The 14,675-nt window shown below is 38.4% G+C and overlaps 1 protein-coding gene across 2 annotated transcripts in view; it reads right to left on the bottom strand.

The window, feature by feature from the left end:
- The window catches only part of ASB11 (ankyrin repeat and SOCS box containing 11), a 32,574-nt gene that overhangs the window by 5,214 nt on the left and 12,685 nt on the right, over window positions 1-14,675 (bottom strand). For both annotated transcript variants that reach the window (XM_059679671.1, XM_059679672.1), the window contains 3 exons: window positions 13,516-13,623; window positions 10,016-10,166; window positions 211-345 (listed from right to left, as the gene is read on the bottom strand). In XM_059679671.1, coding sequence (XP_059535654.1) covers window positions 211-345; window positions 10,016-10,166; window positions 13,516-13,623 — 394 coding nt within the window. The remainder of the gene's footprint in view (window positions 1-210; window positions 346-10,015; window positions 10,167-13,515; window positions 13,624-14,675) is intronic.

The following is a 14,675-nucleotide window of genomic DNA, read 5'->3' as shown; positions in this document are numbered from 1 at the left end:
CTCTTGAGACCACCAAGGAGACCCATACCAATTAAACAGAACGAATATCAGAGGAAGCAGAATTAAAAAACACAGATACTCATTATCTGGAGTTCTGTTTTAAGCATTCAAACATCAAATGCTGCCAGATTTTGTCCAGTCTGACAAGAACTTTGTCTTGGAAGTCCATGGTTAATATGTTCTTTTCATGACAAGATTTCTGGAAGTTACCTAATTCTAGAAGTGTCTTCACACAATCTACCCTTTGGTGGGTGCAGGCCACATACAGGGGAGTTCCAAGCTGAGGCACTTCCTGATCAATATTCACGTTATTTGCCAGCAGAATCTCCATGCACTCTCTATGACCTGGTGGAACATAAGATGAACCTCACACGAGTTAAAAAAAAAAAACAACAACATATATTGACTATCCACAGAATTAAAGGATTGCTTATCTGGAATGGGCTTTTGAAATAATAGATGTTTTCAGCAGGAAAAAAAATTTGAAGATCTTAGAAACCTCCAAAACTAAACTATTAGAAAGAGAAGCATGCCTATTTTTCGCCCATGTAATTCCTCTTTGCAGCCTTTGAGGTAGCTCCAACTAAACTAGGGGCTCCAAGGAGCAGAGCTGAAATCCTCTGGAATTAAGACAGCAGTTTACAAATAGAGGCTACAAGACCCAGAGGGGTAAATGACTCATCTTGGTATTACTCTGGAAAGCCAGGGCTCAAATCCAAGTCCAAGCCCTGATCCCTCTCCATTACAAATCTCTCATTCACTTCTTCATCCATGCATGCAAGGTTGGGTATGATTGCACCATGTAGTAAAAGCTCCTTATTTTGGTTAACCTGGAAGATACCTATGAGAATTAATTTAAATGTACTTCCAAATTCAAGAACTTTGTACAAGTACTCTCCTAAGAGAGTTTTCCCACTGAACTGATAAACATGGTTAATCTGCAGCATATGAATGATTTTTTCAGGAACAAATGTTTTTTCTCTTTGAAAATTTAAATGTTTCATTTTTAAAAATTTTATCATTGCTGATTAACTTAACCAAGATTTTCTTTACAAATAACATAAAATTGTTTCACCTCAAACCTGCTTGATTTATCACAAATTCTGAGTTATGTGTAAATATGCATTAAAAATGTACAGATAAGGATTCTGTGGATTCAAACTATTTACTTGTTCACATAAGTAAATATTATGCCTGGATGATAACATCAATACATCAAAGTATTGTCCCAGACTGACCAAGCTTGTTCATAGAGGTTTAAAGCTGTTAAGAATCTAGAAATAATATCTAATCAGTACCTAAACCTGGCTGGTAAATACAGGATATCTAATAAACATCGTTGAATAATTCTATTCATTTTTGCAGAAGAAACTGAGCCTAGTTTGAGTTAATTTAAGTAATCTCGGGACGTTTTAAAAAATGAATAAAGTACATAAGTCAAATGATTATCACTACTGTAACAATATCCAAAAGTGAACTTGCTATTCATCGTTCCACTCTGTGGACATTGGTCCCAAACATACAGGAAAAAATATGTAGCGACATAGATACCAAGCACAACATATGTAACCATTTAAGCACTGCAGAATTATTTAAGTAATTCAAATCATTCCCAATAGTAATCTATTTTAAATATTTAGATGAAATGCAAAGAATAGATTAATTTTTACTTCAACTCAATATTTAAAAATTTTAAAGACTTTTATATCATTTCTAAAATAGACTATTTCCCTACAACTTAAATAACTTACTTAAAATTTGTGAAAGGGTCATCACCAGTTATTAATAAATAACTGTTTATTAAATATATATAGGACATCAAAACCATAGATACACTGAGATTTGGGTCTTTTTATTGAATTTATTGGGGTGCCACTGGTTAACAAAATTATACAGGTTTCAGGTGCACAATTCCACAACACATCATCTATATACTGTATTGTGTGCTCACCACCATAAGTCAAGTCTCCATCACCATTTACTCTCCCTTATACCCTTCGCAACCTCCCTCTATCCCCCTACCCCCAACAATCACCACATTGTTGTCCGTGTCTATGAGATTTCTCTATTTTTTTTTCTCAATCCCTCCACCTCCCCCACCCAGCCCACCCCTGACAGCTGTTAGCCTGCTCTCTATCTATGAGTCTGTATCCATTTTGCTTGGTAGCTCAGTTTGTCGATTAAATTTCACATGAGTGAAATCATATGGCACTTGTCTTTCTCTGACTATTTCACTTAGCATAATGATCTCCATGTCCATCCATGCTATCTCAAAGGGTAATATTTCCTTCTTTTCTACAGCACAGTAGTATTCCATTGTGTAAATATATCAATGTTTTCTAATCCATTCATCTACTGATGGATACTTGGACACTTCCAAATTTTGGCTATTGTAAATAATCCTGCAAAGGACATTGGGTCTTTTGTATCATTTAAAGTAATCTACTCCAAAACAATTACCAAGTGACATGTTTAATAAATTGTGGCAAATATTTCACTATTGCCTTTTGAAAGAAAGACTTTCATCCCCAATTATACCAGCAAAGGTCACTGTTCTACAGTGTTCTAATTTCTCCATTGTATTTTTTTTCATTTTACACTAATATATATTTTTATTTTTAAAATGTATCTTTACGAATCCCAGCAACAACACAGCGCTGGTAACTAACTATTACGCAGTCAGCTCTGGGCAGTGAACTTCCACTGGAAAGAGAGGCCCTATAGCCTCAGAGGCCAACCCCAGAACACTGCCACCCAGAGGCTGACCCACAAACTGACTCTTTGCTAAACACAAAATAAGGCAGTCTGGGAAATAAATGCGGCATGCTTTAAAATAAGGACTGTGGTTTACAACACAGAGGAACAGTATATCGCAGGGAAACTCAACACTCTCCTGAATACCTGGAAGGTCTAAGGCGAGCCACACTGAAGAATAGAAGAAACGAAGGACCTCCACTACTGCAATTTTTTTTCTTTTTTCACTTTTTAACTAAGAAACCAATTTTTTTTCATTCTTTTTTTTTCTGTTCTTTTTTTTTTCTTTCTTTTTTTTTTCTTTCTTTTCTTCTTTTTCCATCACCTGATTTTACCCTTTTAATTACTACCTTCTTATTTTTAACCAGTATTATTACTGCTACCATTTTACCATTTTTTAAAGTGCCATTTTATTTTTTCCTTATTTTATTTTGGGATTAGTGTTCACCATTCTATTTTCATCGTTATATTATTGGTTGTTTCTAGTTTGCATTCATATCCAGGGAGCTGTTGCTGGAATTTGTTGGGATTAATGGCTGTTCTATAGGAGTATTCTCCTCATATAAAAAGTCTCTTCCCTCTTCCATTTCATTCTCTCTTTTCGCTCTTTTTTTTTTCTTTTCTTTTTTTCTTTTCTTTTCTCGCTTTTATTTTCCCCCTTCCTTTTTCCCAATTTCATTTTTTCACTCCCTTTTTTTGGTCCCTACTTTTCTTTTCCTTTTTCTCTTTTATCTTTTTCTCTTCCTTCTTCCTTATCCCCTAATTCTCTTAATTCAGGTGGTCACCTTTAATTGGGGTTATTAATATCGTGAATATATTTGTGTATAGTGCCTGGTACGTGGTGCCTTGTTGTGTTGTATTTTGTGCCTTTAAATCAACGCAGCAGATCCAAGCAACAGCAACCTCCTGAGCACCTCATCCTCTGCTGAGGAACAGCAGCTGTACGTGAAACCTCGCCCCACCAGCCGGAAGAGCCACCACAGCTGTGAACAGCACCCACCAGAGGAGCTGCTGCCAACTGAAGAGCAGCTCCTACCGCAACCGCCTGAAGAGCAACCACAGACCAAGGAGTCACTGCCACCAAGGGAGCAACCACTGAACAACTCAACGTCTAGATATGTCAGTGAGATCAAACATGGGTAGACAAAGAAACCCCCAAAGGAAAGAGAAGGAGGACTCTCCAGAAAAGCAGCTAAGTAATACAGAGGCATGCAACATGACAGATAAAGAATTCAGAATAAGGATCCTAGAGTGCATAAACCGGATGGAGGAAAAAATCGACAACCTCTGCAAGAAGCAAGAAGAAACAGATGAAAAAATCGATAACATATGGAAGAAGCTAGAAGAAACAGATGAAAAAATCGATAACATATGGAAGAAGCTAGAAGAAACAGATGAAAAAATCAACAACCTAAGTAAGACCCAAGAAGAAATGAAGAGTGATATAGCTGCAATGAAAAACTCCATTGAAAGTATCAACAGTAGACTTGGAGAAGCGGAGGACCGAATAAGTGAATTAGAAGACAAGGAAGCAAAACACACCCAAAATGTACTGCAATTGGAGAAAAAAATTAAAAGACAGGAGGAGAGCCTAAGGGAGCTTTGGGACAACATGAAACGAAACAACATACGAATAATAGGAGTACCAGAACAACAGAAGGATGAACAAGGATTAGAAAACCTACTCGAAGAAATAATATCAGAAAACTTTCCTGAGGTGGGGAAGAAAAAAGTCACACAAGCCCAGAGAGTCCCAAACAAGGTGAACCCGAAAAGACCCACACCAAGACACATCATAATCACCATGGCAAATGTTCAGGACAAAGAGAGAATCTTACAGGCTGCAAGAGAGAGACGGAAAGTTACATACAAGGGATCTCCCATTAGATTGTCAAATGACTTCTCAACAGAAACACATCAGGCCAGAAAAGAATGGACTGAAATTTACAAAGTGATGCAAAGCAAAGGACTGAATCCAAGAATACTCTATCCAGCAAGGCTATCATTCAAACTTGAAGGGGAAATAAGAAGCTTCACAGACAAAAAAAGACTAAGGGAGTTTGTCACCACCAAGCCAGCAATGCAAGGAATGCTAAAGGGACTGGTATAAAAAGAAGAAATAAAAAGCTCAGAAAGAAAACAGCCACACAAAAAAAGAAATGGCTACAAACAAGTACCTTTCAATTATAACTTTAAACGTAAACGGACTAAATGCTCCAACCAAAAGACATCGAGTGGCTGAATGGATAAAAAAACATGACCCATACATCTGCTGTCTACAAGAAACCCACCTCATTAGAAGGGACTCACACAGACTGAAAGTGAAAGGATGGAAAAATATCTTTCAGGCAAATGGAAAGGAAAAGAAAGCTGGGGTAGCAATACTTATATCGGACAAAATAGACCTCAAAGTGAAGGCCTTAACAAGAGATAAGGAAGGCCACTTCATAATACTAAAGGGATCAATACAACAAGAAGATATAACCCTGGTAAACATATATGCACCCAATGTAGGAGCACCCAAATTCATAAAAAAAACTCCTGGAAAATATCAAAGGAGAGATCGACAACAATACAATCATAGTAGGGGACTTTAATACACCATTGACAGCACTGGATAAGTCCTATAGGCAAACAACCAGCAAAGATACAGCAATCCTAAATGACTCACTAGATCAGATGGACTTAATAGACATCTTCAGAACACTTCACCCCAAAGCCAGAGAATATACGTTCTTCTCAGGTGCTCATGGGACATATTCAAAAATAGACCACATATTGGGTCACAAGCAAAGTATCCCCAAATTCAAGAAGATTGAAATCATAAAAAGCGTCTTCGCAGACCACGATGGCATAATATTAGAAATAAACTACAATAAAAACAACCCAAAATACTCAAACACCTGGAAGCTGAATAGCATGCTATTAAATATTGATTGGGTTACCAATGAGATCAAAGAAGAAATTAAAAACATCCTGGAAACTAATGACAATGAAAACACAACAATCCAAAACCTATGGGACACATTGAAAGCAGTCCTGAGAGGGAAGTTTATAGCTCTACAGGCCTATCTCAAAAAACAAGAAAAAATGGTAGTAAATCATCTAACTCTACAACTCAAAGAATTAGAAAGAGAGCAACAAGAAAACCCCAGAGTGAGCAGAAGGAAGGAGATAATAAAGATTAGAGCAGAAATAAATGACATAGAGACCAAAAAAACAATACAGAAAATCAATGAAACCAAGAGCTGGTTCTTTGAAAGGATAAACAAGATTGATAAACCTCTAGCCAGACTCACCAAGAAGCAGAGAGAGAGGACCCAAATAAATAAAATCAGAAACGATAGAGGCGAAATAACAACAGACCCCACAGAAATACAAATGATTGTTAAAAAATACTATGGACAGCTTTACTCCAACAAACTAGACAACCTGGAGGAAATGGACAAATTCCTAGAAAAATACAGCATTCCAAAACTCAATCAGGAAGAATCTAAAAATCTCAACAGGCCAATAACTATGGAAGAAATTGAAGCAGTCATCAAAAAGCTTCCATCAAACAAAAGCCCAGGTCCAGACGGCTTCACAGGGGAGTTTTACCAAACATTCAAGGAAGAACTAAAACCTATCCTCCTCAGACTACTACAAAAAATTCAAGAGGAAGGAACACTTCCAAGCTCATTCTATGAAGCCAGCATCACCCTAATACCAAAACCAGGTAAAGACAACACAATGAAAGAGAATTACAGGCCAATATCCCTCATGAACATAGATGCCAAAATCCTCAACAAAATCTTAGCAAATCGGATCCAGCAGTACATCAGAAAGATCATACACCATGACCAAGTAGGATTTATCCCAGGCATGCAAGGATGGTACAATATCCGCAAATCAATAAACGTGACACATCACATAAACAAATTGAAAGAAAAAAACCACATGGTCATATCAATTGATGCAGAAAAAGCATTTGACAAAATTCAACACCCATTTTTGATAAAAACTCTCAGCAAGGTGGGAGTAGAAGGATCATACCTCAACATAATAAAAGCCATATATGACAGGCCCACAGCCAACATCATACTCAACGGACAAAAACTAACACCATTTCCCCTAAGAACAGGAACAAGACAGGGATGCCCCCTCTCACCACTCCTGTTCAACATAGTACTGGAAGTGTTAGCCATTGCAATTCGGCAAGAAGAAGAAATAAAAGGCATCCAAATTGGAAAAGAGGAAGTAAAACTGTCCTTATTTGCAGACGACATGATATTATACATACAAAACCCTAGAGATTCCATCAAAAAGCTACTAGACTTAATACATGAATTTGGCAATGTAGCAGGATACAAAATTAACCCCAAGAAATCTGAGGCATTTCTATACACCAATAGTGAACTTTCAGAAAAAGAGATTATAAAAACAATCCCGTTTACCATTGCACCAAAAAAATTAAGCTACCTAGGAATAAACTTAACTAAAGAGGTAAAAGACCTCTACTCAGAAAACTACAGGACGTTGAAAAAAGACATTGAGGAAGACATAAACAGATGGAAGAACATACCGTGTTCATGGATTGGTAGAATCAACATCATTAAAATGTCCATACTACCCAAAGCAATCTATAAATTCAATGCACTTCCCATTAAAGTACCAACAGCATACTTCAGAGATCTAGAACGAACTTTCCAAAAATTCATCTGGAATAAAAAAAGACCCCGAATAGCTGCAGCAATCCTGAAAAAGAACAAAGTAGGTGGGATCTCAATACCAGATATCAAGTTGTATTACAAAGCCACTGTTCTCAAAACTGCCTGGTACTGGCACAAGAATAGGCATATAGATCAATGGAATAGAATAGAGAGCCCAGAAATCGGCCCGAACCAATATGCTCAATTAATATTTGACAAAGGAGGCAAGAACATACAATGGAGCCAAGATAGTCTCTTCAATAAATGGTGTTGGGAAAATTGGACAGATATATGCAAGAAAATGAAACTAGACCACCAACTTACACCATACACAAAAATAAACTCAAAATGGATAAAGGACTTAAATGTACGACAGGATACCATAAAAATTCTATCAGAATCCAAAGGCAAGAAAATCTCAGACATATGCCGAAGCAATTTCTTCACTGATACAGCTCCTAGGGCACTTGAAACTAAAGAAAAAATGAACAAATGGGACTACATCAAAATAAAAAGCTTCTGCACAGCAAAAGAAACCATCAACAAAACAACGAGAAAACCCACTGTGTGGGAAAACATATTTGCCAATGACATATCTGATAAGGGCCTAATCTCCAAAATTTATAGGGAACTCATACAACTTAACAAAAGGAAGATAAACAATCCAATCAAAAAATGGGCAAAGGACCTAAATAGACACCTCTCAAAAGAGGACATTCAGAAAGCCAAGAGACATATGAAAACATGCTCAAAGTCACTAATCATCCGAGAGATGCAAATCAAAACAGCAATGAGGTACCATCTCACACCTGTCAGACTGGCTATCATCAACAAATCAACAAACGACAAGTGCTGGAGAGGATGTGGAGAAAAAGGAACACTTGTGCACTGCTGGTGGGAATGCAGACTGGTGCAGCCACTATGGAAGACAGTATGGAGTTTCCTTAAAAAACTGAAAATGGAACTCCCATTTGACCCTGTGATCCCACTTCTAGGAATATATCCCAAGAAACCAGAAACACCAATCAGAAAGGATATATGCACCCCTATGTTCATAGCAGCACAATTCACCATAGCTAAGATTTGGAAACAGCCTAAGTGCCCATCAGTAGATGAATGGGTTAGAAAACTGTGGTACATCTACACGATGGAATACTATGCTGCTGTAAAAAGGAAGGAACTCTTACCATTTGCAACGTCATGGATGGAACTGGAGAGCATTATGCTAAGTGAAATAAGCCAGTCAATAAAGGAAAAATACCACATGATCTCACTCATTCATGGACAATAGAGACCATTATAAACTTTTGAACAATAATAGATACAGAGGCAGAGCTGCCTCAAACAGATTGTCAAACTGCAGCGGGAAGGCCGGGGAGGGTTGGGGGGCAGGAGGTAGGGGGGTAAGAGATCAACTAAAGGACTTGTATGCATGCATATAAGCATAACCAATGGACATAAGACACTGGGTGATAGGGGAGGCTAGGGGACTGTCTAGGGCGGGGGGATAAAATGGATACATATGTAATACCCTTTGTAATACTTTAAGCAATAATAAAAAAAATAAATAAAAAATTAAAAATTAAAAAAAAAATAAAATGTATCTTTACTATTAAAAGTATTACAGATGTTCCCCTTTTCCCTCCATGACCCCTCCTCCCCACTCCCACCCACTCCCCATGCCTTTAAAGCATTATTGTCTGTGTTTATAGGCTATGTCAATATGCATATAAAGTCTTTGGTTAATCTCTTTCCTCCCCCACCTTCCCTCTGAGATTCCTCAGTCTGTTGTGCGCTTCCATGTATCCATTTTATTTCTGATCTCAATGTAAGAGAATAATTCCACCACTGGGTAACAGAAATGTTGCTCTGTAAGTTTGACCTTTGATAAATGACCTTGGGCTTTCAATGGCATCTTGTTCATGTTTAACCTATGCATATAACTTTTAAATTCCTTAATTTTATTCTTTCCCCTCATTTCAAAAGTAATGAGGACACAGGATTCTAGAGTCAACTTCGAGGATTTCAAAGTCATGCTTTTTAATTTTGCAACTTTTTTTTTCAGTAATTAAGGACCTTAACGTCATTAGCTCATCTAGAGTGTATTGCCTTTTGTGGACAATTACGTTTAATCTTCCATTAGAGAGACTATCGGCCTTGGCTTTCAGACACTTTCATAATTTATTTTATGTTAGTGGTTGATATTTTATGAGCTATTCTTTTCTAGTAAGGACAGAGACATAATCACAGTATGACTCATGGAAGTCACCTCTGCAGTCTTGACTGTACCAGTTGCCACCAAACACCAGTAAAGAGCCTCAAGAAAGGTCTGTCAAGAGAGTGTGCTCAGGAAATAGGACATTTGAGACATAAAGCCATTCCCAGATTATAAGAAGAGCTGCTTCGTGCCCCAGTGGTATTTCATGAAGATTTAGGCCAATTGAAATTGCTGCAGAATTTCTAAGCTACACATAGTATACTGGTAAAGATCTAGGTGATCCTTACCACTGATTCATGCAGACTGGAGCGAGTCCACCAATGTTTTGTATGTAACGTGATGTCTCATTTACCTCTCTTTACTGCCTCATGGATGGGGGAAGCCAGGTGCACTTCGAGCTGGGCCTTGGCTCCGAACTCCAGCAGCAGGTTGACACATGCAGCACTGCCACTGCAGCAAGCACTGAAAAGGGGTGTGGCTCCATGAACCGTCACTGCATTGACCTAATGATGGGCAAAGAGAGAACCAGAGGATTTGCTATTTCTTTATCACCATTTCCAAGTTGCATTCCTATATATCTACCTGGAGAAACTTCCCGTGCTGGTGAATGAGTGAAGGAACTCTACATCATTACAGTATTATGTTATTTAGGCATTAGTAGCCTATCAACTCTCACCTCTATAAATAATATACCAAATGGGGAAAAATAGGACAAAGCCTTTAAATGCATTTGTGGGTATTCCAGAGATTCTTAGGAGCCTCCTAATCATTGAGGAGCAGTCCTGTATGGTGGTTAAAAACATGGCCTACGGAACCATTAGTTTGGTTCAAATCACAGCGCTCTCTCTCTCTCTCTCTCTCTCTCTCTTTCTCTCCCTCCCTCCCTCCCTCCCTCCCTCTCTTATTTGTTCAGAAACCTTGGTTGGGATACTAACTTTCTGTGCCTAGGTTTCCGTACATATAAAATGGGGATCATAAAAGAATGTGCCTTCTGAGGTTATTGGGCAGATTGAACTACTCTATGTTAAACAATTGGAGTTGACCTCCCTCTCAATCATGAGCAAACATGGCAGAAACCAAAAGTACTGGAGAAATCAACTAGTTTAAGGTCTCAAAATCTGTGATTGCAAAAAAAATATATCCTCAGCAACTCCCCACACTTTTCTTTCTTGCCACAAATTTCCTTCCTGGACTACCATAATCCATACAAATTACATATGCCAACAGCAACTCCTAAAGAGATCATGACGAAGCCAATGGCACAAAGAAAATAGCCATTAACGTGGTGTTTATAACCATCTCCGGGGCCTTCTAGGGATGTGGGAGGCACTTGGGAATGAGCATGGCTGGGAGACATCTTTGAGTATTAGCAATAGATTGGAAAGAATATCAAGGGAACAAGGCACTCTGGTGGGGAAGCTCTGATAGAATTGAAATGCGGGACAATAAGGGCTTGATGTCAAATCATACTGCCTCAACAACTAAGCATATATGCTTGTAATAATCAGGATCCTAAATTTCCTTGTTTCAGAAACAAGAAGTATTTTGCATCAGAGCCAGGATAACCCCATTAAATTAGTAAGTTAAAGATGAGATGCTAAGATGGCAGAGACAGGCAAGGACAGGAAAACATGTGTGTTAATTTATACACTCTAGCGATTTCTAGCCTATTTACATTTTTTTTCTAATAAATATTTGATGGAATTTATTTGATTTGTTTTCACTAAGTATTATCCTCTTCCTGAGTCCAGGAAATCTTCTAACTAGATTTCTTATAAGTTTCTCTTTTAGTTCAGGTCAGCAAATATTTATTGAGCATCTATTAGGTGCCAATGTTTTTAGAAACAAAGATAAGAAAATTGCCTCTTGTTGAATAGGTTGAATCTACAAGAGAAGACAAACACAAAAAGTGATCTTTTTGATACAACATAAATGCTTTAGATCACTATAGGAACAGGACAAAGGAGAGCATAGACGTGAGAAATATTTAGGAAGTAAAACCAGTAGGATGTTGTGATTAATTAGATGAGGAGATAGAATAAATAGGATGATTCCCAATTTGGTGCTTGGGAAACAAGGGATATGTTTCATCTGGTCTCTGAGGCTGAGAATCCAAGAGAAGGAACCAGTCCCCAAAGGAAGAATATGATAAGCACAGTTGCAGATGGACTGAGTTTGAGGTACCCATGGGACTGATAATTTTGAGGAATTTTCTACTGATGGACCAAGTTTCTCTTATTCCATCTGTCATGCTGATTTAAATGTTAAATAATATTTATTGGCTGTTTTCTCATAATATTGCCAAAGGCAAGGGACCATGTCTTACTCTTTTCTTTGTCCCCCAAAGAACTTCCCAGAATTGTACCAGCAAATACTCCTATGTTGTCTGATATTTCCCACCCACAATCTGCCTGTGACTTCAGTCATTCAACTTGAAAGGAAATGGCCTGCCCCCAACCTTGCCCTAGCCATTACACGTGAGTTGACTAAGAGTACTTTAAGGAAACGCTACCTAATGGAAATACACAACCACTATGGCATCAGGAAAATCACTTTGCCCACAGAAAACTCTGATATTCAGTTCTACATGCAGAAACCCAACTTCCATATAAAATCTAAAGAAAATCTTTGTTAAGTGCTTAAAACATTACAGCTCATGAAGCAAAGAATTCAAAGACTTAGTTTAAAAATAAAATGATCAGGAAAACAGTATTTGGCAACTAAATGTCACTAAGATTTTCAACCGGTTTTATAATTCTATTCTGGTTTCTAATTACATACAGCACCTGAGTCACTCCTTGAAAAAAATGAATTTAAAAATCAGATAAAATCAGGGGTGTATGGTAAATGGGAACATGGGCCCCTTCTCATGCTCCAACTCTCCCTCCCACTCTGTGGGAAACAAAGTGAAGGCCATCAGTAAGCAGACTGTAAGACCTTGGGAACCTAGCCAGCTCCTCAGTCAAGAAAACAACTAGCAGTTTTTATCTCCCACAGCTTGCATGTAAAAACACCCCCTCCTCCTGCATGCCCTATTTTTCTCTGGTTTCTGTACTGGGTGGTGATGAAACAATAGCCCCTCTGCCCCCACCTCCTCACCCCCACCCCCTGCTTCTGTGCAGCCCATCCGCAGGCCGGATGGAATTTATTGGTTCAACCACTGGTGGCAAGTAAGTCCTAATAAACCCATGTCTTTCACAGCCAGTCCTCTGGATTATTTCTTTGGGAATCCAAGAACAATACAATGAGGTTTTCGGGAAATTAGCACTGTGCATAACAAGGGGGAACACTTCATAAATTATATAAATGCCTAACCACTATGCGCACACCTGAAACTAATATAAAATAATATTAAATGTCAACTCTAATAGAAAAATATAGTTTAATTATACAATTAAAGAATAAGATAATGTTAATTTTGTAGTTTTTTTCACTGTACTGTTTAGTAAAAGCTCATTCACTTTAATAATTTTGCTCAAAAAGTAGTTGTTGGTTTAGGGTTTTGAAGTAAAGGTGGGTTTCTTTGTTGTTCTTTTAAAATATGTTCTTTCCAGTGTTTTACAATAAATTTTCCAAGATCAGTTTTCAAATTACTTTAGTTCAAGTCGATTTTTTAAAAGGCAACATAACAATTTTGAGATTCCTGTGAATTACCTCATCTGAATGTTCACACATGGACATAGAGGCTGAAGAGAGTATCAAGCAGGGTGTCTTCTTGATCATGTAGAAATATAGATCAAGATGGGCACAGACCTGCATACCCACAGCAGGTAAGCAGTCTGGAAAGTCATGTCTCAGACAGTAGTGCCTGCACTTAGGTAGACAGACCTGCGAGGCGGGAGCGGTACGCACCTTTGCACCATTTTCCAATAAGGCTTTAGCACAGGCAACATGACCTCCAAGGCACGCCTCATGGAGGGAAGAGACCCGGTTAATTGTCACGAGGTTCACATTGACACCCTAAAATTTGGTGGAGAGAAGTGGGTTAAAGGTTGCATTAGCAATAGCAATGAAAGCAGTGTTGTTAGACATGTTTTTATTGGCCTATGGGATAATACAGAAAGGAGAAGAGGCCATGACCAAGGAATCTAAATATGGTATCGGGGGCCTTGAATTCATTTATTCACCAAATGCTAATTCAGCATCCTGTTTATGACACAGATCTCTCTCCCTCAAGAGCCTAGTGGAGAAACAGAAATCAAGGGGAAAGCAGAAATATATTGCTATACAGGATGCATGTTCATATTTCAATTGGGAGCACAGGGTATATCCTTGAATCTGGCTTGGAGAGTAAAAGAAACCTTCACATATGAAGTAGTATTTAACTGAGACTTGAAGCATAAAAAATTTCAAGCTAGAAAGGCAAGAGAGAGAGAGAGAGAGAGAGAGAGAGAGAGAGAGAGAGAGAGAGAGAGAGAGAGAGAAGTTGACCTGTAAACAATGCAGCAAGTAAGGACCCCAACCCCACGCAGTCAAAAATCTGTCTATAACTTGACTCCCCCAAAACTTAACCATTAATAGCCTATTATTGGCCGGAAGCCTGATAACATAGTTGATTAACACATACTTTGTATGTTGTATGTATTGTATCCTGTATTCTTACGATAAAGTAAGCTAGAGAAAAGAAAATATTATTAAGGAAATGATAAGGAAGAGAAAATACACTTAGAGTACTGTAATCAGATTGGGAACAGAAAGATGACCCCCTACTTAAGAGTAGAAAGTAAAGTTGGTGGTGCTTCCAGGACTCATATGCCACAACTCCACTGAGTCCGGAAGTCTTCAGTACCAGGGTTGGGGGCCAAGGGTTTGTCCTAGCCCATCTCCTCACCCAGCTCCCAGCAGCTATGCCCAGGCCTAACATACAAACCCTTCCATACTGCCGTGCTCACCTTCCTCGTCTTGGAGTCCAGGTGACAGAGGACAGGATCAGCCAGCTGCTGCCCAACTCTGACTTCATGCCCTGATTTTAATTTGGCCCTTACCATTTCCCCCCAGGATTACCACTTTCT

Source organism: Myotis daubentonii, chromosome X, assembly GCF_963259705.1.
Source record: "Myotis daubentonii chromosome X, mMyoDau2.1, whole genome shotgun sequence".
Classification (NCBI taxonomy): Eukaryota; Metazoa; Chordata; class Mammalia; order Chiroptera; family Vespertilionidae; genus Myotis; species Myotis daubentonii.
Note: the sequence above shows the minus strand (reverse complement) of the source record. Positions and strands in the feature narration are given on the sequence as shown.